This window comes from Drosophila nasuta, chromosome 2L (genome assembly GCF_023558535.2).
Source record: "Drosophila nasuta strain 15112-1781.00 chromosome 2L, ASM2355853v1, whole genome shotgun sequence".
Taxonomy (NCBI): Eukaryota; Metazoa; Arthropoda; class Insecta; order Diptera; family Drosophilidae; genus Drosophila; species Drosophila nasuta.
In genome coordinates this window covers 18976945-19002003 of record NC_083455.1, presented here as the reverse complement: position 1 = coordinate 19002003, position 25059 = coordinate 18976945, and the positions used below count along the sequence as shown (strand labels likewise).

The 25059-nt window shown below is 40.5% G+C and overlaps 4 protein-coding genes across 4 annotated transcripts in view; 3 read left to right on the top strand and 1 right to left on the bottom strand.

The window, feature by feature from the left end:
* The window catches only part of LOC132783415 (myb-like protein P), a 119862-nt gene extending 103458 nt beyond the window's left edge, over window positions 1–16404 (top strand). The window contains exon 2 of the mRNA XM_060788558.1: window positions 10947–16404. Coding sequence (XP_060644541.1) covers window positions 10947–14018 — 3072 coding nt within the window. The 3' untranslated portion in view covers window positions 14019–16404. The remainder of the gene's footprint in view (window positions 1–10946) is intronic.
* Window positions 16405–19318: 2914 nt separating this feature from the next.
* Window positions 19319–23412, top strand: LOC132797052 (uncharacterized). Its single transcript, XM_060808489.1, has 6 exons — window positions 19319–20044; window positions 20188–20356; window positions 20422–20584; window positions 22136–22269; window positions 22335–22999; window positions 23063–23412. The coding sequence occupies exons 1-6, from the start codon at window positions 19881–19883 to the stop codon at window positions 23331–23333; spliced, it is 1566 nt and encodes a 521-aa protein (XP_060664472.1). The 5' UTR covers window positions 19319–19880; the 3' UTR covers window positions 23334–23412.
* Window positions 20929–21488, bottom strand: LOC132797064 (mitochondrial import inner membrane translocase subunit Tim13). The gene is given in 3 exon segments (XM_060808515.1): window positions 20929–21163; window positions 21238–21285; window positions 21287–21488. Coding segments are annotated over 3 exon segments (255 nt in total). The 5' UTR covers window positions 21395–21488; the 3' UTR covers window positions 20929–21064.
* Window positions 21564–22064, top strand: LOC132797059 (probable small nuclear ribonucleoprotein E). The gene has a single exon (XM_060808500.1). It carries the CDS (start codon window positions 21676–21678, stop codon window positions 21958–21960), a length of 285 nt encoding a protein of 94 aa, XP_060664483.1. The 5' UTR covers window positions 21564–21675; the 3' UTR covers window positions 21961–22064.
* Window positions 23413–25059: the final 1647 nt, after the last annotated feature.

Here is a 25059-nt window from a genome sequence, read left to right as displayed (position 1 = left end):
GAATGGGGTGTCGCAGCGGTTGCCGCACAAAAATTTCGCATTAATGTTTTTGGTGGCTGCGAGCGAAAGACAGAGATAGCTAGCGAAAAGAGAGGGAACAGAATTTGCCTGGGTTTTCTTCTTATTTTATTTCATTTTATTCGGTTTCTGTTCTGCACTCCTTAGCTGTGGCCTGTAGGGTTTTATATTGCGACATCACTTGCTAGCAGGTTCAATGACATTGCAGTCGAAGCGAGCCATAAAATGAGATTCCAGTTGCCGCAAAATGACGCAACAACAACAACAACAACAACAGCTGCTGCTGCTTGGCACGCCCCAAATGCAAAGATAGAAACCCGCAGCAGCATCAACTCGAGTGAGATTTAAATGCGAGACTTTATGGTTTTTGGACAAGCTATGCTTGACCGTTGCATGCCACCTCTGACTGCCCCCCTCTTCTAATTAAGCTGAGAGTGCACAATTAAGATGCCACGAAGTGGAGGATGTTGCTTTGCCCACATGTTTGGATCTGCGGATCAATTGTGAATCAGCTGTTTGCCTCTAAATCCGGCACTGATCATAAAGTTTTAGAGGCCGCCAACGATCTATTGTGACCATCTACGGGCATTGGGTTGGCTGTGCAAATAAATCGCATTGGAAAATCTCTCTCTCTCTCTAAAGAAGGACAACACACGTTGCGCGGTTCGAACATTTTCATAAATCGCCGCAACAAAAAACCGTTCGCTTTATGGCATTTTTGTGCAAAGTTCCGCTGTCCAAAGCAAAAGCCATTCAAGCATTCTAACTGTACAAACAACTGTGCTGCTGTTGTTGTTGTTGTTGTTGCTGTGGCTGCTGCTGCTGCTGTGGTGATTGCTGTATCGGGTCAAGTGGTCAACTGCGGTGCGTTTTGGAGTCGAACAATGAGATGCTAAATGCCAAACACCTTCAAGTGCAGGCTTCCAAGCCAAAAACCTGACAGTTTGACAAACACTGCAAGAGCTCTTGAGCTGTCCTCCTGCCTCTCTATCTCTATCTCTCTTGCTATCACTCACTCTCTCTCTCTCTCTGTCTGTCTGTCAAGTGCATCTCATATGTTCTGACAAGTTTGACTTAGTCGAAACTCAAGAATCTATAGCATATACTATACTACACAACTGTCTCTCTTCCCCCTTCTCTTCTCTTCTCTGCCACTCAAGGCAACAGAACACAACTGACGTTGTCAGCCCATTTGTGGAGGGGGGCGTGGCATACGCTTGCATTCCCAGGCTTTTTCTCTAATTTTGTGCTGTGCTTAAACTTTTTAATTTAAATGACATGACATGGTCGAGGCAACAACAACAACAACAACAACTGCAACAACGGACACAGTTTTCAGTCTCCGTCTCCATCTGCAGTCACAGCTGGCGACGCCCCTGCCACATTTGATGGGCAGTGGGCGTGGCGTCATCTACGATATGCCAGTCTGATCTCTATGCCAGGCCCCAAAGATTTTCATTAGGCCAAAAGAACAACAACTGTATCGAAGTAGAAGTTATCAAAGCTAACTCGCTGCTGCTTTTCTTGCTGCTGCTTTTGCTGCTGCTTGGCCATTTACCGTTTCAAATTGCCACCGCCACCACATCTAGTTGCATGCCCCCTCTCCATTCTCTACTTTACGCTTTTTCTCTGCAAATCATAAATTTTGCCAGCCCAATTGTCGGGCCAATTATGCAGCAAACAAATGGCCCATAATGAAGCTGCTGCTGCTTCTGCTGCAGTCGAAGCCAAAACTGACAAAAGTCAACATTTATCTTGGCCATATACGTTGTGCCACAACAAGAACAAAAAAGCTGGCTAAAAAATGGGAATGTTAAAAAAAATAAATAATAAAGGAGTAGAGCAATCTCAGTGTCTTCTAAAGACTTTCGAAGAAGTGATGGACTTGCACTTTACTCTAGGCTAAAAAGTTTGAATAGCTAATTAATAGCACAACAGTTTCTAGTGAGACATTTATTAGACAAATGTATAATAAAACATGTTAGAGATTTAAATTTATTCTCATTTAATTTCACATAAAATGCCATATAACGCACAGTAAATTTCATATATATTCTGCACAAGCAAAGCAATTTTTAAGAATTTCATTTAAAATATAATTAATAAAGAATTGTTCATTGAAAGTTGCCAAAAAGTCATCTCAAATATTCGTTAAATACTGTCTGCTTTACACAAGTAAAGCAAGTAATACTTGAGTATATAAAAAACAAATTTTATCAAAATTATTGCTTAAATTTTGTTGTAGTTTAATGTAAATTTTTATACAAAAGAATTTTTCATATTAATATGCCAGAAACTTCTCTTAGTAATCCTCTTAAATAATCTTAAAATGACAATCCTCTTCAGGAAATATTTAAGCATATTTAAAACAATTTTTTGCTGGTCTTATCAAAAATATTTTTTCCATAGAATTTCAAACTGAGAAGAACTTGGCGAAAAGCATAGAAACTTGTAAAGAAAACTCAAAATACCTAACATAATTTTATCCAAAATAGTCGAACAAAAAAATTAATCAATTACATTATTTTAAATTTATAATTTTTGATAAGGTAATTGATTGTTTTATCCTAAATAATTAAGCTAAGGAATTTTAGATTGATATTTGCCAGAAACTTCTCTTAATCATCGTTAAATGATGTCTGCTTCACACAATCCTATTCAGTTAATATTTAAGCATTTCTGCCAACTTATAAATGGCAAAATGCAAAAAGAGGAAATTAAAACTGAGGCATGTGCTGGAAGCAATTTTACAATAGCATAAGTAAGCAGAGTTTGCGACAATGTAATGATACCTTTAATGTTAGGGTAGATTAACTACAATGTTGCGACTGCAACAAATAAATTGTGAAGCTTGATCGCCTAGGCGGCTGCCGCTGTTGTTGTTGTTGCTGTTGTTGTTGTTGCTTTTCTTGGGTAGCCAGCCTTAATTGCCATGTTGCGGCAACATGTTGCCGATCAATAAAAGCCACAATCTCAATGGCAGTGGCAGTGGCAGTGACTGAGCCAATAGCGGTGGCAGTGGCAGTGGCAGTGGCATTGGCCCATCAAAGCCATGACCAATGATAATGACAATGCAGTTCTGGTGGAGCCCAACAGCAAAATGCTTGATGTCGACGTTCGATGCCGATGTCGATGTCGAAGTGGAAGCTGAAACTGAAGCTGAGGCTGCGAAGTCGAAGTCGAAGTCAAAGCTGAATCCATGATTAATGACAATAAATTTTGATTTTTAGCAAAGCCAAGCGAAAAGCAGACAAAGGAGTCGCTTGATTAGCACAGCTGCTGCTGCAACAAAAGGTAGATCATGGCAGGCAAAGCAAAGAGAGGGGAGATAGGAGCAGAGGGGTGCAGAGAGGAGCAGGTCAAGACACTGGATAAATGCGAACAGTCGTAAATTTCAGAAATATTACGCGGCAGCTTGTCATAAAAAATGGCCAATGCAATGCGGCCACAATTTGTTGCAGCGCGGCACAGATTAACATAAAGGGGGGAGAGCAGGCTGGAAAGGGGAGTAGGCAGGGGGGAAGGGGCACTCAGAACCGTAGCTAGACGCATATGCAACCCTTGCAAGTTGCAACGCGGTTGCGACTGCGCATTGTCTGACTGTCGGACATCATTCAAAACGTCGCACGCTAATTGGACACTAAAACTGGCAAGCGGGGAGGGGAAGGGAGAGGGAGGAGGGTGAAGGGGGGGATCCCGCAGCTATGATTTAGTGCGCAACACACATTAGCTTTTTATTTATTTTACGCGCGGTTTCAATTTCAGCTTACCAGCTGTCCCCCACTTTACTTCCTCTTCTCTTCTCTCCTCTCCTCTCCGCTTCCCCCTCCACTGCATCAACATCGTCGTCAGCGTCTTGGCCAGCTCATTAATTATGCAGTGGCTCCAAAACATAAACAAAAATGCAGCCAGCGAGCCATAGAATGAACGGCAATGGAATTTGTTTTCAACTTCATTAAAGTTGATTTAAATATTTTTCTAAATGCGTTCGCCGACGATGCATTTTCCCTCCCTCTTTTCTTTTCTTTTCTTTTCTTTTTTTTTCGTTTTATGCGTCTTCTTTTGCTTTACAGTTTTAGTTTAATTGAGTTTAGTTTCTTCGCTCGCCGTTTTTTTTTTTCTTTTTATAGTTTTATTACGCTCTCGTTTCGCTCGCCTCTATAATTAAATCAGTCATTAATCTAGCTATTCGGATAAGGATGACTGAGGCACTACGTAAAAATTTACTACTTATGTTACAAATGAGAATGAATAATAATAACAGCGGCGTCTATTTACATTTCACATGTTCCGCAGGTGCCATAAAGCAAATGAGCAAATGGCTTGGCAATTTGCAGTTGCCTTAGTTAAAGAAAACTCAAATTAAGCTGGGAAAATGTGTTTATAAAACATGAATAAAACTGGGCGACAAACTATAGAGAATGAGAAAAAGTTTTAAAGACACTTTTTTAATGAAATTAATATAACAATTAAAGGTAGGAATAATAAAAAATGTACATTAACTTTTAATACGGCATAAAAACTGAAAGCTCCCTCATAACGATATAAATTTGTACCTATAATATAAAATATATAAAATAAATAACTCTCAATAAGCATTCCGTATTTAATGTGGAATTTAATTGCATAATATAAAATATATGCTATAATATAATATATAAAATATACTATACTCTTAATTAGCATTCCGTATTTAATGCATCATAATATAAAAAATATACCATTGTCTCAATTACAATTCGGTATTTAATGCAGAATTTATTTGCTTTATATAAAATATATACCATATAATGTTATGTTTACCATATTATAAAAACTATATACCATACATCTACAAATAACGCACAATTAACATTCCGTATTTAATGCATCATAATATAAAAAAAATATACCATAGTCGGTATTTAACGCAGAATTTATTTGCATTATACAAAACATATACCATTAACAAATAATATTTACTATATTCTAAAAAAATATACCACATAAATAACACTTAATTAGCATTCCGTATTTAATGCAGCATTTATTTGCAAATACTGCAAACATTTTACACGGTATTTAACAGACATGGTCAAAGCTTTTGTCCGCCAAGCAGCCAACAGCAGCAGTTTTATTTTAGATCTGTCTTTACATTTTGACGAGCTTCCTCCCTTCCCGCTCTCTTTCTCTCTGCCTCTCCCGCTCCTTCGTTCGCTGACTCTTTCTAGCTGCCTGCAGCGACAAGATCAGCAACAACAACACGAATTAAAATTGTAAATGTCGCGACTTCTTGAGGATGGCAATGTTGCAGCGACTGGCAAACAAGTTTACGGCCCGCGCCAGACACAGACTACTACTATACAATATAGTAGGCTATAGATGGGGGGAGCGAAGGTGGGAGAGGTGGTGAACGCTGGAAAAACGGACGCCAAGAAATGCAGATGAAGCTGACAGCAGCAGTTGACTCTTCGACTCTGACGCTGAATCTGAATCTGAATCTGACTTTCGCAGTGTGTGCGCAAAGTCTGGCTGCTTGCTAAGTTGCATATGGGTCGCTGCTCCATTTCCATTGGAGCCACATCCTCATCAATTGGCAAGCGAGCGGGACAAGCAACAGGCAACAAGCAACACAACATGCGACAATGTCGATCCCCGATCCCAGAGTTGTCCCATCCGCATCGATGCAGCGCGATCCCTGCCTGCATAATTGCCAGTCTAAATCAATGGCAATTTCTTCTTCTCGTTTTGCTTGTTGCCAAGCCCCGCTTACACACACACCCATGCATGTGTGTGTGTGTGTGTGTTTGAAGCTTCATTGTCAACGCCATCGTTGACTTCATCTCTCTCTCTCCACTCTGTCGCCTCTCCTCTCCAATATTTGCCATGATCTTATCGTCAACTAAAGTCATGTCGCCTGCCAAGGCTTTTGTTTTTGTTTTTATTTTCGTCTTAGTTGTTGCTTCTTCTCGGTTGTTGGGTTGCTTGGTTTTCGTTCGGGTCTCTCATCTGGTTGCAGTCGCCACTTGGGCGCAATTATTTTATTTTACACTTGCAATTGGGGACAACACAACTTGCTCATCACCTAGGCTAAGGTGTGGCCAACTTATACGACTTCAACTTTAAATACGTACTTGAACAGCAACTACATAAATAAGTCTCATTTTGGGTTGTACGATTGAGCTCAATTCCAAAGATTGTAATCGCAAAATTATTGGGTGTGCAATATCTTGAGACTTAGCACCCTATTAAATATATTTCAAGGTAAATTATGCAATATTTCAAAAAATTCATAATATCAATTACATTTTTGATTTGTTTTCATAATAAAATGAATATTATATATGATAAAATGTAATATTTGATTATTTTTTTTATATTTGATTAGTTTACTTGAAATATTTTTTAGAGTTTGAAGTTTTAGGAATAACACTAGATATTCAAATTATATGTGACTTTTTACCATTCTATCTCAGAAACTATTTTTCTATAAAATATATACTTTTAAAATTCTGTACCGTTCTTTAAAATATAGCAAAATCTGAGAATCTATTTTTCTATATAAATATTTTTAAAATTCCTAGTATCAGATCTAAATTGACACTTGTTTTGTTAATTTAAAGCAAACCGAACATTAGATAGAAATGACAAAGTTATTCAAAGAAGTTTTGCCTTTGCCTATAGTAGAGGAATTGCTTCAAACATTATATTTAACATAATCTGTAGATGATCAATGCAAGCAGAGTAATCTATTCAGCAACTATTTTGCTCAGCTATAAAAATTTTAATAAGAACTGAGTAGTTTTATAAAATTATATTCAATTTATATTTATATCTTTTACAACATTTGCAACTTTTAAAATAGTTGAATTTGCCCAACTATTTAAATCTTAATCAGAACTGTTTAATATTTCCAAAATTATAATTACTTTAACATGCTCACATATCTTTTTGAAGTACCTGCAAGCTGAGCTTTCCTTGACTTATCGAGAGTATTCAAGCTTCGATCTGTTTGGTAGCTTGACTCTCACGATGTGGCTCTGCAGTGTCTGCTGCACATCATCTTTGGGTGTTGAGTTATGGCAAAAGACCTTGGACTTAAGCAGCAACAGCAGATGCAGTTGAGGCAGAGACACCGCTGACTGTACACCGATCGGCACCCGCACCCAGATCCGTCCCCGCCCCCGCCCCCGACTGTTGCAACTCTGCCACATGCTGCTCTGCCTTTAGTCTTTGGCAATTTGTCACTGCGCCGTCAGCGAGACGACGAGAGGCGTACGCCAAAGAAAACGCGACTCGAACTCAACTCAACTGAAGTCGAGGCTATCGGTGGCTCTGCCTGCTCCCACTTCTCTACCTCCTCTCCCCCCTCTCTCACTCTGTTTGCTGTGGCAGACTGGCGACTGGCTGCAACATCTATCTCTATCGCTGGCTGCCATCTGCGTACAGTTAAAAACCGACGGCGTCTTCTGCTCCTGCTGCGATGGCCATGCCGATGGCGATTGGCAAAATACTGTGTGCACCATGAACTGGGAAATGGGGATTGCGGATTGCGGATTGGGGATTGGAGTTACAGATGGAGAGCTGCTCTAGAGCTGGGAGACTGTGTGTAAGCTTAGAGACTGGGATGCGAGACTGGCGCTCCTTCGACGACTTCTTTATGGCTCTTGATTTTTATGATTTTGCTGTTTAATGGTTCATTTGTGTGCTGCTCTCCCGCTCTCTCGCTCTTCATCTCTATATTCTTCCAGTGTCTGTGTGTGTGACTAGCTTCCAGTTTTGTTATCGCTGCGTCTATATCTCTGGCTTTTGTCTTCCATGACCCCCTCAGCGTGGCACAATCCCCACCCATTTTGGACTCCTTGTTTACCAACATCGTCGCCAGCTTGGCTTAAGTGTGTTGCTCTGGTCTACTGCCTCCAAGCTTCGCCTTTCCTCTCCTCTCTCCTCTCCCCTATCTACTCCTTCTCCTCCGCTTCGTGCTCAATCCGGCAGCTGCCTGGCTTAATCTCTGTTCAACATTTTTGAGCATAACGCAGTCTAGTCGCCGCCGTGTCGCCATCAACGTTTTGGCCAACTTGTTTACCCATCGTTTTGGCCAAGTTACGACCAAGCGTTCAGTTAACTGCATTGTTTGTTTGCTTCTTGTTGTTTGCATTGTTAGTGCGCGGTTGCCTTCACCTCTTTCCGTATCTCCGCCCCTCGATTCACTGCCTCCGCGCTTGTTTTCTGCTTTTATTTTGGCGCTGTTGATCACCAAATTTATGTTGCATACTTTGTGGCTTTCTAGCTTATGGTATACTCTGCTCAGCTTATGGCTTACTATCGAAAGCAATTCATGTTGGCGAGCTTCGAACGAAGCAACTAGTTCACAGATAGTATTTAATGAATAGAAAGCACATATATTGAGAATTCTTTCGTATCTAAATGTATCGATACAAAGGTAAGAGCTGAATTAATCAATCGATAGTTATATCGATAGTAAAATAAGTCAGCTTAGTTTCGACAGTATATTTGACAATAATAAAATCAGAGATTTAAATAACTTGTGAAGCAATATTTTAATGCCTAAGTGTGAGCAATTAGCTTATTCAAATATTATGCGTTAATCTTAATTTCTCTGCTATAACTTATCTAATTAATGATATAGTTCTGCTAAGTTCTATAACAATAATTATACTCGAAATCAATGAATCAAAGTTTTATATATAGTTGACAGCAAACATATTAGAAGTGTTTAGCTAAAGATCATCTCAAGATCATCACTGCTCACCCAATAAGAGTTCTTATATTTAGCAAAAGATCTTATCGCAGCTAATCCAACTAATCTCTCAATTACTTAACGTTTAGCCAACTTGATATATTCGTCAGCGAAACAATCAAGCGGGCCATGGTCGTCGCTTCGATAATCAAATCATCATTCATATCGAATGATTGTAATCGTTTTCCGTTCGCTCTTCGACTATTTGGCTATTCTAATGAGCTGCAGCTAATAGCATCTCATCAGCTTAAGCAGCGATTAGCTGCCTTGTAGATTTGATGGCCTCAACAAGCAGCAGACACAGACAAGCAAGAAAAAATAGTTCCTCTCCACCGATTGCTTCTCTGAGTGCAAAGACAGCGAGTGCTTATTGGCATCGTTCGATGTCCATTTGCTTGAACTGCCGCAGTGACACCTTCAGCAATGGGGCATCATCATAAAGACGCAAGTCGCAAGTCGACGAGGGGTTCACCGAGTGGCAACCTGCCACTGCGACGACTCGCTGTTGCAGTGGCAGTTGCAAGGTGCAAGTTGCAAGTTGGCAGTGGCAGTGGCAGTGGCGCCGCCTCCATTCAAAATCACTTTATGGCGCAGTCATCGGGGACCATAATTGGCCGCGGTGCCAATCATTTTAACAGCTAGGTAAACACGCAACCCAAAGCCAAAGTCGTAGTCGCAGTCGAAGTCGAAGCCAAAGACAAGACACCGAAAGGAAAGCAAACCATGGCCACAACTACAACAACTGCAACTGCAGCCAAAACCTCAACCAAAACCAAACTCAAAAGCCCAAGCCGCAGTCAAAACCAGAACCAGTCGACGCCTGCTTCTACCTCCTTTTTCTCCCCCTCTCTGCTACTCTTCTCCCTCCTCTGCTGTGCATGCTTCATGTCTCCAGCTATGTCGCTGATGATAATGCAAAATATGCAGTCAAAGATGCTACCAGTTGTCTGACAGTCGCCTACACTTGGGGAAATTTTCAACTCTTAAAAAGTATAGTTATAGTATAGAAAAATAAACTCAGCTAAGAAATGAATGAAATATGAGTTTACTTTTGATGTTTGAATGAAAAAGCAGAATTAAATATAACCTAGACATCAATAATTTTATAAAATTGTGATCAGCACAATAAAAAGCTGAGTTTAATATAATATAGACATAAATAACTCTATAAGAGTGTGATCAAATATCTTTCTAATCATATCACCTGATCAGCAAAATTATCAATTATTATCCGCTTATACAAAGATATCATGATTCAAAGAAAATTAGGAAGATTAACCTAACTAATTTTGTTTAACAATTCATTTGAATTTCTATTGAATAAATAATTATAAAGATTTTAACAACTTAAGTTTTTTCATAAAGAATTAAAGAACTTTTGACTGCTTACAAAAAAATAATGGAATCAGATATGACTATGCTTTGTTCGAGTTCTAAAAAAAAAATAATATTAAAGAATGGACTTAAACTTTCAATACATTATAATCGGCTTACTTAGAATATAAGTAAAGCATATATGTCAGATAAAAACTGTAATTAATAGATTATAGTGAAAAGTTTTATACGGTTCCCTCTCTTAAACGAAGTCTTCTTTAATTATCTTTTTTGTCTAGTTGTGAAAAGTATTTATTAATATGAAAGATCAATCAACTTTTGTCTATATTTCTGCGTTTTGAACAACATAAAATCTTAAGAATAAAATCGAAATTCATGTAAAGTTAAAGCTACCCCGAGTTTTCGCTCAGTGTTGTGGCTGCTTGGCTGGCTGTCTCAATGACAATTGGCGCCATAACCGCGGGGCGTTTTGACTGCGGAGGAATCGAATGGATCGCAGCCTGCAAAGTGGCAATCGAAGGAGCAGCTCGTCGATGTGTGGGGGGTGGGGGGTTGGGGGAAAAGGGGGCATAGATGCGAGCGATCCATTGCGATGCGATGTGATCCTACCGGGCACTTGTTTGTTTATAATTAGCCACTCGAAAACGACGCTGGCGACGCGACACGAAGCAATGACTGAGGAGGGGAGGGGAATGGGAACTGGGATGGTGACGAGGCTGGCAATTCAAATTAATGGCAGGGGCTACTGGTTTTGCAGCATCTATTTTTATGGCCGATCAATTTTCTAATAACCACAGACACAGCTCACTAACTCCCTCTCTTTCTCTCTCTCTTTCTCTGTCTCTTCTTGCAGCAGGCGGAAATTATGATGGAGGACGTATTGCTGCCACTGGGTTTGGTGGCGCCGCCGCCGCCATCGCATCAGACGCTGCCCGCCAGCCTCAAGCATCACGCACACCATCAGCATCAGCACCAGCATCCGCATCATCCCCATCAGCATCCACATCATGCGCATCAGCATCACCATCAACGCGGCGCTGCCGCTGCGGTTGTGGCCGCCGCCGAGCTGCTGGAGAATCCCAGCAAGAAGCACAAGGCGGCTGCGTTGAGTGCACTGCATCCGCTGGACATCCAGGGCTACCACCTGATGTATCACTGCATACAGCAGCAGCATCTGGAGCGTGAACGCGAGCGGGATCGGGAGCGAGAACGCGAACGAGAGCGCGAGCGGGAACGGGAGCGAGAACGTGTGGTGGCCAGCAGTGCGTTCCAACCCTGGAGATCAGGTGGCAAGCCAACGCCAGCGGTGTGGCACAGTGCGTACAATGCGCTCTCAACGTTGCCCTACGCCTGCCAGGAACCGCCGGAGCTGCAGAATCCGGAGCGTGTGGTGCGCAGCACGGATCGCGAGCGTTTCGAGCGCACCTATCAGCCGAATGTGGCGCTGGCGCCGCGAAAGAGCATACTGAGCAAGGAGCGCGACAAGGAGCGGGAGCTGGAGCGTGAACTGGAGCGACAGCAGCGTCTGCGGCAGCAGGAGCAGCAACAGCAGCAGCAACAGGAGCAACAGCAGCGTGGCGAGCTGCAACTGCACATCAAACAGGAGCGCGCTTCGACGCCGCCGCCAAACTCGGCGGAGTCGCAGAGCAATGGCAGCAGCAGCAGCAACCACAGCAACCACAGCAGCCACAGCTCGAACAGCAGCTCGCCGATGCCCAACAAGCCAACGCTGCCTCCACCCCCCGCCGTCGTCGCCTCCGCCGCCCCGCCCAGCAGCCAGATAGCGCCACATGGAGCGCGCCACGTGCCACGCGCCAGTTCCGTCGAGGAGTTCTCGGCGGGCGGCAGCAATGAGATTACCTCCTCGACATCGCCGGTGCCAATGTTGCCCACGACGACAACCACGCCCACTCACACGCCCACGCCAACGTTGACGCCGACGCCAAGTGCCACGCCCACGCCGACAACGACGCCCACAATGATGACACCACCAACACCACCGCCACAGCACAACAACAGCAACAGCAACCATAGCAACCACAGCAACAGCAACACACACATCATTGCCACCGTCAATCAGCATGCCAAGCTGCTGCCGACGAGCAGCAACCATCACAGCAGTCACCACAGCAATCACAGCGAACCGAGTCGCATACGCATCAACAAGAACCTGATGAGTCAACAGCCCGCAACAGCAGCAGCCGCCGGAACAGGAGCAGCAGCCACTAGGGATGTGTTGCAGCCACCTCAGAGTGGCGTCTACTACAAGACGCCTTCGTCCTCAGCTGGCTACTCGCCCACACAGTCTTCCGGTCTCAACCTGAGCACGCACTCCTCCAATGTGGTCAGTTCACCACACGCCAAGCAACAACAGCAACCATTGCACTTGCAACAGCAACCATTGCAGCTGCAGCAGCAACCCAATGGACATGGGCATGGCAAACCACATTTGGGCAGCGAATTTGAGTTGTCCACGGACACGGATGACGACAGTCTCAACGGGGAGCCAGACAGCAGCGCCATGTTGCCGCCGTGGGAGTTGGCTGTCGAGGCGTTGCGCGACACTCGGCCCAAGGATCGGGAGCGTGTGCTGCATCTGTTGCAGCGATTGCTGCAGGAGAACCAACAGTATCGCTACAACAATGTGCAGCTGCGCGAACTCTTTCACAAACAGGAGGCGCACATTGTGGAGCTGCGCGATCAGTTGCAACGTTGCCGGCGACAGCTGGAGGCAATGGACAAGCTGCGAGTGGTGCCATTGAAGCAGACACAGACGGTGCTGCGGCGGGAGATGGACGAGGAAGGGGAGGCGGAGGAAGATGAGGAGGACGAAGAGGAGGAGGAGGAAATGATGTTGGCTGGCTCGCCGGAAGCGGACAGCAATGAGACGCTCACGCAGGATCAGGCCAACAACAACAACAATAATCACAACAACCACATCAACAATAATAACAACAACAACAACAACAATGGCGAGCTCAAGTCAAATGGCTTGCGACGCAGTCCCACGCCTCTCAAGGATGAGGAGGAGGAGGAGGACCAGCAGCAGGAGCAACAGCCGCCGGCTAGCAAGCGTCTAAAGCTGCAACAGGACGAAGAAGCGGAGGAGGAGAAGCAGCAGCAGTTGAATGGACACGCCAAGAGCCCGAGTCCAAGTGGCGTCAGTCGCTCCACCGAGGAGCAAAGCGAGGAGGAAGAGGAGGAGGAGATGGACGATGAGTTGGACATGGATGAGGAGGAGCCAGAGGAGGAGCAGCATGGGGAGCGATCAGCTCAGGCGCCGCATAGCCAAGCGCTGGGAACGCCGCCCACAGCGACCACGCCCATCTCGCCAGATTCGGCAGCAACTGCCGGACAGTTGTTTGACAGCAGCAACAGCAGCGATGCGTCATCCATGAAGAAGGCGCAGATGTCCGCCTGCCATGCGCTGGCCAAGATTGCCAGCAGCAGCAGCAACAACAACAACAATGAGGAGACGGAAGCGGAGGGCGAGGAGGATGAAGAGGTGGAGGAGGAGGAGGACGATGAAGAGCAGCAGCAACAGCAGCAGAAGAAGCGACAGCGGCAGCGACAATCGGACGATGAATCCGACGATGACGAGATGCCGCTGCAGCAGCGACAACAGCAGCAACAGCAGCTGCAGCAACAACAACAACAGCAGCAGCGACGCCCGCGACGCGAGCCGACAGCAGCGACGCCGACAGAGACGCCGAATTTGCCGACGCCAGTTTTAATGGCGACAAAGGCGAGCAAGAAGCAGACGCCGCCAACGCCGACGTCAATGCTGACAACAACTGTAACAGCAACAGCCACAGCAACTGCAGCAGCAGCATCAACAACATTATTACCAACAACAACAGCAACAGCAATAAGCCCAACAACAACAACGAACTGCGAATTACAAATCAAAAAGGAGATTGTCTAAGCACAAGCCAGCAGCCCACACACCCCTTCTCTCACCCCTTCCCACAGCATGTCCACACTCTTCTCACGCAGCCTTGATCGCATTGCAATCAACAAACAGTTAGCCAATAGATCGTATAGTCGTCTCTTTTACACACACGTACACACGTATATACGCATGCAGGAAACTTGCTAGAAGTTTCGCTGTTTAGCTTTAAGTCTGCCCCTGACCTGCCTGCCTCCGCCTCCTGCCCCCAAAGTCCCCTCTCTCTTCCCACAGCTATTGTATGCTCAACGCTTAACGCACATTGAAAATACCCTGGAAAATGACGGGGTATACTTTTCGAAACTTTTCTACCAACAATTTTAGCTTGTTTTGATCTCACGTATAACACAAAATTTGTTAGGCTTCCAAATCGCTGTTCTATTTCTATTTCTTATTTCTTATCTATACTTATTTTCTGTAATCCTTCAACTTTGCTGCAGAAATTATCAACATTGAAACCAAAGCTTTAAAAAAAAAAAAAAAACAAACAAAAACAAAACAAAATGGAGTATAAACAAATTGATTTTGTATATTTGAGAGACCACAATTTATGCGTGTGTTTGAATTATTATTTTATAATTTACTCTAATTCTTAAACTAATTCTAAAGCTAATTCTAATGCTAATTCTAATGGCTAAATCTAATTAGTGATTATGTGTACATTTTAAGATAACAAAAAAAAAGGAACGGAAACTTTGAAGACATTTAAAAGAGATACTAACTCAAAGCGAGGCTTGCAAAATTTTTAGCAAATTATTCAACATAAAAAACATAAAGAAAACTTATTTCAATTTCTGTCTGATTCGTGAAAAAGTCCGCACAGCGGTTAAGGGTTTTTTTTCGGACCCAATTGATCCCAACTCCCAAAAACTTCCCCTCAAATTTAATTAGTACGTTTAATGCTTAACTTGTAATCGTAGCTATTTTATTTTAGTTTAATTCTAACTCTAAGTTGGAAGCTAAAACAGAACGAGAAGTAAAAGAAAGACCGTAGCGAGAGCGAAGAAGTGAAGAGGAGAGGAAAATACACACACACAAAATGAACCCACCACTGAGTAAATAACCAGATAAACAAGATAAACGATAAGAAAACGAATTGCTAAAACAAATCTAAGAAAACTTACACGTACTATAAATATTTTACAACACTGAAAAGTTGCCGCGTTAAATTGAACAAATTTATACAATACAACTAAACAGAAAGCAAAAAAACAAAACAAAATTTATACTTATATATATATCTGCTATATATACAAATCGTACGAGCGATTTTGAAGAATTCTGCGCTCGTCTTTAAGCATATTTACATATGTACACGTACATACATAAATACAAACAAACAAACATATAACGATACATTAATATTTATTGTAGCTTCTAATTGAACAATTTAATTAACTGTAGTTTTCTGTTTCACATGTAAGCTTTGCTTTTTGTAGGCATTTAGTTAAATAGTTTATAAACAACAACACAACAAAAACAAATGTCATGGAAATTGCAAATATTAAAAGGAATGGAAGAATGAAGAAGATGATCTAGCTTGTAGAAAACAAATATAAGAACTTTCTTTGTCTTTGTACTATGTGAATGGCAAATACTCGTAATTGAATTTTTGTAAATATCATTTCTGTCGATAATCATCGATAGCGTATACTCGTATTTATATATATGTATATCGTAAAGTACTTTTTCATTTCGTTGCCAACATTTTGTGAATTATAGAATTATATTCTTTGGTATACCTAAAGGAATACAAAATAAACTAAGAATGGAGAATATGGTGAGCAGATGACGAAAGAATCGATCGATAGATAGAAAACCCCCAAGCCAAGAGCCAAGCGAAAGCGCGCACAGATTTCAAAAATCTATAAACTTTTGTTAAACATATTTCATAAATTATTTATGCCTGTGTGTTTTGTACTTTCTAAAAGAAACAGGGAAATGTAAGTCCCATTTCCTTTATTCTCTTACGTGATTTTCGAAATTAGCAAACAACAAAAACAAACACCCCCAACTAAAAAACCCAACTTCAAACCAAAATTTAATTAGCCCCTAAGAGTCGCCAGCGGAAAATGTGTAAAATTGTATAAATTACCAATTAAAAAACCAAAAACAAACAAAAAACCAATATGAATTAAATATATAAAAGCATATGTATACATACATTTAAAGATAAACGAGTTACATTGTGAGAAATTAAGTAAAACAAAAACATAAACAATTGTTATTCAAATTTAAAAAGTTATAAAAATTATATGCAACAGCAAACAAAAAACAACAACAAACAAACAAACAAACAAAAAAAAGAGCAAATTACAAATTGCTATGCAAAAGTAAATAAAAATAAAAATATTTAAAACAATATACAATTCGTATTATACATTCATTTTGTGTCGATTTTGTGTTTCATTTATGAGAATTTCTCCCAACCCCAGAACCAGAAAGAAACAGTACCAGAACAAGAACGAGAACAAATCTATACAATGAAAATATTGAAAAAAGAAATATACATTTTTATTAAACAAAAAAAGAAAAAACAAAAATATGATGGTTAATCAAAACGGTTTTCAGCAATTTTATATTAATGGCCAAATTTTACAAATGAAAATAGTTGATCAGATCAGAGCAGAGACAAACGACGAACAGAATTTGCAGTTTTTGTATCATTTTTGCTAATAACCCAAAGAGATCTAAAATAAAACAATCATTTTATTAAACAAATAAATATATTAACGAATTTTATAAAAAACAAAAACAACAAAAAAAAACCGCCTACAAGAGTTGCCCAAAGATCTATGCACAGTTTAAGAAAATATAAAACAACCAACAACATATATATTAAACTATATATACAATTGAGATATTTGCTTAAAAAACGACTTAAAACTGTTACGATTTATTGAAATTTAAATGTGCAAAGGCTAAGCAGCAAAAAAATAAAGGCATTAGTTATTAACAACTAAGCATGCATATACATAAATAACAAAACATAAAACAAAACAAAAACAAATCCGCGTCTTGTCAAATATTATTATGATTATTATTATTATTTATTTATGTGACATTCAGAATGCAAAAAAATGTACAAATTGTGGAGCAAATTGGGTAGATTACAAGTAAAGTAGTTGAAGAAAATGGAAAAACGGAAGTAAAATGCACCCACAAAGCGAATAAAAAGTTTAATCAAATTAAACAGTTAATGGATAAAGCAAACAAATTTGACTTCAACGTTTCATATTTAAGTAGTGCAGAAACAAATAAAATAAAACATAACTTATACAAAAAATAAAACAACAAACGAAAAATTATTACATATGTAAAGTCAAGATTAAAAACAATAAAACAAACGGTAAATATTATGCATAATAAATATTTAAAAAAATAATTCAAAATAGTGAATTTTTGATTTTGTGTGGATATTAAGTATTTCAGTCATTAACGATTTTGTATTTGCATTTTTGCAATTGCAACTCAATTGTACAGAATGTTTTCAGGTGCATACTTTTGGTTGCGTTAATAGCCAAAAACCATGGAGTACTTTTAGGCAGCGTAAAATAAATTTTCAATTGAAGTTTAATATCAATACGGGCCAAAGCATACTTTTAGGCCGCTGGTAATAATGGAAATTTAGCGGAGACACAAACTTTTGCATAAACAAAAATGAAAAATTTCCTCTGCATACTTTTAGGCTGTCAATTTTTCCTTGTTAAATGATGGGGCCTGCCAAAATATTACAATTGTTGGATCCTTAGTTGACCCCATATTGTTTTGATGCCGATCGATAGAGCTGATCCTTGTGATCCTAGCAATATGTGTCCTTTGAAAGTGCGGCAAAAAATATCCAAGATATAGCCTATATTCGGAAAAGGACATTTGTTTTTTAGACATTTCTCGCCTAAATCCTTAAGGATCTGGTAATGATATACTGTTTTGTATTCAGAACAAAAAGTACAATCGATTGGCATTGAAGGATCTTTATGTTATTACAAAAAAAATTGACCGAAATTTTTTTAAGGGGTAGGTATAGAAAAAATGCCCAATTTTCAAAATATCCATCGTATCTCAGCCATTTGAAGGACGATCGTGATGTCCTTTGGCACAAGGATAGCTCTTATCACTACAAACCGATTGACATATTAAAAAGGACGAATGTCCTGCAAACAGCCAAGTTACAAGGACATTTTTAAATACAGAAAATAGCTTATATCTCGGCCATATCCTGTCTGATCCTTGCGAGTCCTGTGTCAAACGAAAAATATTCATGAGCTCTATCATCCCACCAAAGGACATTCGAATCGTCCTTGTAGTTCTCGAGATATCCTGCACTTGGCAAATTTTTCGTTTTTTTCATGAGCTGCGGACCAAAAAAATACAAGTGTTGGATTCTTAGATGACCCCATATTTTAAGGATGAGCTGCGGACCAAAAAAATACAAGTGTTGGATTCTTAGATGACCCCATATTTTAAGGATGCCAATCGGTAGAGTTGGTCCTTGCGATTCTAGCAATATGTGTCCTTTGAAAATCCGGCAGGATATGCCCGAGATAAAGCTTGTTTTCGTACAAAATATCCTTGGCACAACCTTAAAGTATGCTATAAAAAATCATTTTTGTTGAGCGCCAATTTCAAAATTCAAAATAAAACCAAAATGCAAAAAATTAAAATAATCTGTCGTAAATCAACCATTGTAAGGATGATAGTGATGTCCTTTGACACAAGGATAACTCTAATATATACAAACCGACCTTACTTACCTTTATAAGGACATAGCGTATCCTTTTTGATACTTACCACAACAAAAAGGTTTTTGCCTTTTAGATGGGTTGGTTTTAAATTTCTTTTATTATTCTAACATTCTTTAGTTTTTTTTCTCTGTTTTATCATGACTTGACATACATATTGCAATTATTGCACTCAATTAATTTGTTTATAACAAATGCACAGTAAATTGTTGTTATTATTAGTTCTGAATATTGGCTGTTATTGTTTGTTATTGTTCATAAATTATCGCTAAATACTCAAACAAAATGAATTACAATAATTGTATTTTTAAATTATAAATTTATCCGAATAGAATCACAATAAGGTTTATTTATGTATTTTATTTATAAAAATAGACAAAAATTTATATGTACTAGGAGAAAAGCCATGACAACTAAGTTCTTCTGCTATCACAATAATGTATTTATTTTAAAATTGTTGGAATGCAAAATTGAATGAAACCATTTCTCAGGTAACCGACATCGAAAAGAGTTGGTTCGCTTGCTGCTCAGATGTTGGCCATTTCTCTGCCGCTCTTGCAAAAGCCGAAGAGAACGCAATCACAACAACAGAATCCGGTAAAAGAGGGCGAGGGCCAGGCTACCTGGCACACTCACTCTGCAGCAGGGGCTTCTTCTTCAGTCTCGATGACTACACGAGTGCGAGATAATCGAGTCGCGGCGTGTGCGCATCAATGAAAAAGACCTGCTACAAGTTAATTGCAACAAATAAGTGGAATTTTGATTCAATTTGAATGATTTAGAAGTTAAACTATGTTTTTCGTTAAGTGAAGAAATCGGTTTTGTTGAATAAAAACCCAAGATATCTTTGCAAAGTACTAGGTAATTATTTTCCAGACTCTTTTTTTTAGTTCGTGGCGTGGGTTTTTGTGTGTTGGCTCAGCATTTTCAGCAGAAACCGGTTCTGCGCTCTTTGGCCACGCTCCCAAAACGAAACGATTCGATCTGAGCGGAACGTGGAAGTGAAAACATAAACAAAACAGAGAAAAATATTTGCACACATTCACTTGAAACAAAATAAACAAAACCAAACGAAGCTGAAAAAGATACAACAACAATGAGTACACGTGCACCACACAGTGATCCAGCTTTGGCTGGACTTCCACAACTAATTGAGGACCTGCAACGATTGTGCGAAGATCAGGACAGTGCTGATGTCGTTTTTATATGTGGCCGTGATGATGAGAAAATCTACGCACACCGAAGCATCCTTATGGCACGGTAAGTTAATTATCCCAAAACCCGATTGGACTTCTTGTCCATTTATGGTATCGACTCGCACCTGCCGTTGGCATTTGTGGCATCAGCACGTGCTGCTCATTTGTTGCGATTGAGCACTTAATTAGAGATTGATTTAACTCTAGTTGCAAGAGCTTTAAGACTGCTAAACGTGGTGAAGTCTGCCGGATACCCATTCCCGGCTGCACAGTTTCACCTGCAGCACCTGGAACTGGGACACCTACTGCGATTCGCTTGCCACATGTTAATGCTGAACTATTTCGCCAATTCATACTATATGTCTATACTGCAAAAGTAAGTTAATAACATTGAGAAATTACGTGTATAGTGTTCTTCATTAATTTGAATATCATTTACAGCTGATGTTGCAAGATTTTCGTGTTTTCGAGATGTTAACACTAGCTCAAGATATGGGTGTTTTTGAATTGCGCGCCGCTTGTGAAGATCATGTTATTTCCACGTTATCTGTGGATAATGCTTGCACATTTTTGACTGCTGTTATGGATATTCATGAGAAAGCTGGTAAGTTAATTCAAGAAACATTACTCGTATTCGTTTTATCGAAACAAAATAAGAAATATTAAGTTAAATTAAATTCTATATTTATGTGAATTTTAATCAATCGATTTAAATTCCGCGCCATTTCGATAAATTTATAGCATACTTTTGCCATTCAGCTGTTCGCGAGACAGCGCGTGCGATATTATAACTATCGATAGAGTTGCCACTCGGGATTTTTAATATCACGTACCATTTTTTTGGTATTTTTAACTTTACATTGCACAAAATCGTGTTGGTATATTTTAATCTGCAAAACAATGTTATCGGCACTTTATTAATCGTTTTTGCACGTTTTAGTCAAGCAAAACGACAATTATGTATGAAAAATTTGTTTTAAATGATTTATTTTTTAACAAGTAGAACTAAGTAGTACTAACTACAACGATTAGTCAAAACACGCCACTTTCAGCCTAATTCACAAGTGGCAGTGTAGAATGTAGCTCACATTTTCGATTGTTCGCGTTGCAACCTCTGGCCATAGGTTCTGGAGATAAGATTCCATGAATCCATAAAACGATCCATACACAAGGATACGCATTTCTATCCACGAAAAGCAAGTGTTTATCATATATTAAACTTCCGAAATGTACTATACAGTTGTTGATTAAGCTCACCTGCTCGGAGGCATCCAGTGAAGTTCCGGGCTTGCCAACACACTTTTTTAAAACATTTTGTGGTCATTTGTGTGAGCAATTCCTGGGCGTTTGCAACAGCAATCTGCTGCTTCACCTGGTCCATCAATTCACCTTTATCAACGGTGCCGTGCGACATGATGATTTGTTTATGTTGAGAAGGAAATATAAATTCTCGTACTTCTGACGCAACCGGTCGGTAGTGAACTTTCGATAACGACGAATATAATCGATAGCATTGCTAGCTATCAGCGTGACCATGCTAGTTTTAGTATATTTTACAAGGTAAAATAGTTTATTTTTAAAAACTAGTTTGCGGTCACATTAGAGGCGGCCGGCGTCAGAAAAAAACAGAAACGTTTTCGCCAATTAAAAATAAAATCAACGAAAGATACATTCAATTGAAAAAAGACCAGCAAAATGTCTTTCAAGGGCAACCCTAAGGTGCAAAAGGTGATGGTACAGCCCATCAACCTGATCTTCCGTTACCTGCAAAGTCGCTCCCGCGTTCAAGTCTGGCTATACGAGAACATCTCGCTGCGCATCGAGGGCCACATTGTGGGATTCGACGAGTACATGAACTTGGTGCTGGATGATGCTGAGGAAGTGTATGTGAAGACGCGTCAACGCAAGAATCTAGGCCGCATCATGCTTAAGGGCGACAACATCACACTCATACAGAATGTCAGCCCCTCCAAGGATTAAAAACTACACTCCACATCAAACTGCCTCTAGTTATTATTAAGGGATTACTTGTAAATCGTACCGAAAGCTTATCCACAATAAAATGCAACAAATTTTATATGAAACCGTCGACTTTCAATGGGAGCAGTGCAATGCAGCTTTTACTCTTGGTAAATTCCATTTCTTGTTATTGCAGGTGCCAAGTGCGCGGCTTCGTTTATGGAACGCTGCATCATCTATATTGGCGAGAATGCTGGGGAATGTGTTAAAACCAATTCGTTTCTTACGCTCACCAAGGATGCATTGATTAAGATCATATCATCGGATTATGTAAAGCATTCATAACAGCACTTCCATCTAGTATTTCTTATAATCTTTTTTTTCTGTCAACTCAGTTTTGCTTGGAGGAGGAAGAAGTCTGGCGTTGTGTTTTAGCCTGGGCCAAGTACCAGGCCGGAGTCACCCAGCCAACCGCTCACTGGACCGAGGAGGAGCGTGCAAGGGTCTGTCAGCACTTAAGTGGCGTCATGGGTCATGTGCGCTTGCTACTTATCGATAGCCAAGTGTTTGCCGAAGAAGTGGAACCAACTGGGGCTGTGCCTATGGAGCTATCCTTGGAACGCTATCGCTATGCTGCCCTGCATCCCAATAAGCTGGTGGACAATGACAAGCGACTGCAACCACGACTCACCGTCAATATGTTTCCGGGCTCACAAATCCTGCGAAACGATAAGCTAGCTTTGCAAAGCGTGCTCAATGGCTGGTATGGTGTGCCCAAGCAGAGCTGGCGTCTCGTCTACCGAGCCTCAACACATGGCCATGGATCGAGTTCATTTCATCGCTATTGCGATGGTGTGGCACCTTGCATGGTAATCGGTGTGGGAGCACATGGAGAGATCAGCGGCGGCTACACAGATGTGGCCTGGGCAAAGACCAGTCGCAAGGGTGGCTATTTGCACTCGGAACGTGCGTTTCTCTTCATGCTGAATCCCCCAAATGGCGAGCAACCGGTCAAATTTGATATTGTTAAGAAGCCGTATGCGATTTGTTATCATCCAGAGTAAGTAAAGAAACAATGTTTGTCCAAGCCCATATTAATCACAATTTGCACATCTAACGACAGTTGCGGTCCCATATTTGGTGCTGGCGCTGATCTGCTGATATCGAGCAACTGTAACGTGAACACGGACTCGTACTCGAATTTGCCGCACTCCTACGATGGCCCCAGTGCCGCACATCTGACGCTCTTTGGCGATTACAACTTTACGATCAGTGATTATGAGGTGTACACTCTGGCAGCCACCCACAGTCACAATCAAAGCCAAAGCCTGGCCGGAAATGGAAATGGACAACCGCCGGGTGTGCCCAGCAAGACAAAGTATGATAGATACTAAGATACCCCTTAAACTTCTAAGATAGCATTTAGAGATACTCACACTCGTATTCCAATTAAAATCACTTCCTTAAACACAACGCACATTGTAATCCCTGTTCTTAGAACGCCACGAATGGAATTGAGCGTCGACATCTCACACCAAGGTAACACAACACAACCTGAAATGGAAAGGTAATTAATGATCGCTATAGAAATGAAAATTTTGGTTGGCAAGAACCAAAATAATTAACTCGTTGCCATGTTTCTTAGTAAAGCTGCGAGAGTGTATTGGGCGGTGACTTCCCAGGGTTGCTTCAATAGTTGCTCGACATACATCGGAAACTATTTGTAGAATATAAATATAGATCATGAATATTTTTGTAGTTTATTCCTCATTGATCGCATCATAGCATAAGATATTCGAAATCTTAGATTTATTTGGAAATACTTGAGAGTTCAATAGTTTTTTGTTAAACTTCTCTTTGAACTATTCTCACTTGAACTGCCTTATATAGTAGTTGTGATTGTAAATAAGGAACAATGCGAGTGGTGTGTGCACTTGAACCTGGGTGTTGGGTTCCACACCTCGTATAATGGACCACAGACAATTGACAAAGAAAAACAAATGCGTAAAAGGCAATTTGAATTGAGTTCGGTTCGCGGTTCAGCAACAACAATAATAACAACAACAACGACAACAGCAATAATAGGTCCGTAATAATAATGACAATAGCTGAGTTATAGTGGAGTAAAAAGGCCAGAGCAGCAACCGCACCCCTCTCTCAACACCTGTGACTCCCCCGTCTATACTCTATCCGTCTGTCTGTTTGTGCACATGGCGCTGAAGTTGATCTCAACTGGTTTTCAACTACTTTTCAAAATGCTTCTGATAAATTGGTCCACGCTCTAAATTGGTTCTAATTAAAGCGATTTTTTTTCTTATGCTGATCGAATCGATCAACGACTATGGCATCCATGAGCTGATCGTATTGAAGTATATTAGAGTATTATTTCACTACTTAGTATTGTCATTTCAGTTCAGGAATCTGAATTGGTTAAGGAATTGAAATGCGAGCTATGTGATGTTGTGTATAGAGAGACAATGGCATCAAACAACAAACACTTGATGTTTGGCGTTTTACTTTACTCGTATTTAATTTGATTTGATTTTATATTTTATTGTGACTGCACAAAAGATTGGCAGTTAAATTTTGTTAACGACTTAAGGCCAATGCTTGAGAGCACATTTCGATAAGGCAGATTTATTTGTTGTGTTTATTGTTTTTGTACTTGTATTTAAATTTTTTGACAGGCGACGTTTTTTCATTTTTTTCTCCCTCTGTGTTTTTGCCAATGTTGATCAGTTGAACTGTCGGTCCGTCTGTCCCTCCATCTGCCAGTCTGTCGATCAGTCCAATCGATCGATCGATCGATCGCTTGTTTGTTTGTTGAGCAAGCTGCAAAGGCCTGAGGGCGCCCAAGTCGCGGCAGGCGCTAGAAGAATGTCATTTAAAGATTATTTGTGTGTGATATTCGTCCGTTGATTTCGTTAATTGTCGAGTGGATTAGATAAGTTCAGACAATTGCCAAGAAGTGTTTCATAAAAAGTAAAAGGCAAATAAAAAAAAAAAATCCAAAGACCAACCACTTGATTGGCGCTTGTTGCTTTTGTCACTTTTGTGTTCTCGCTCTTGATCTTGATCTGTGGACGTGGATATAGATTTCGATGTTGTTGTTGTTGGGGT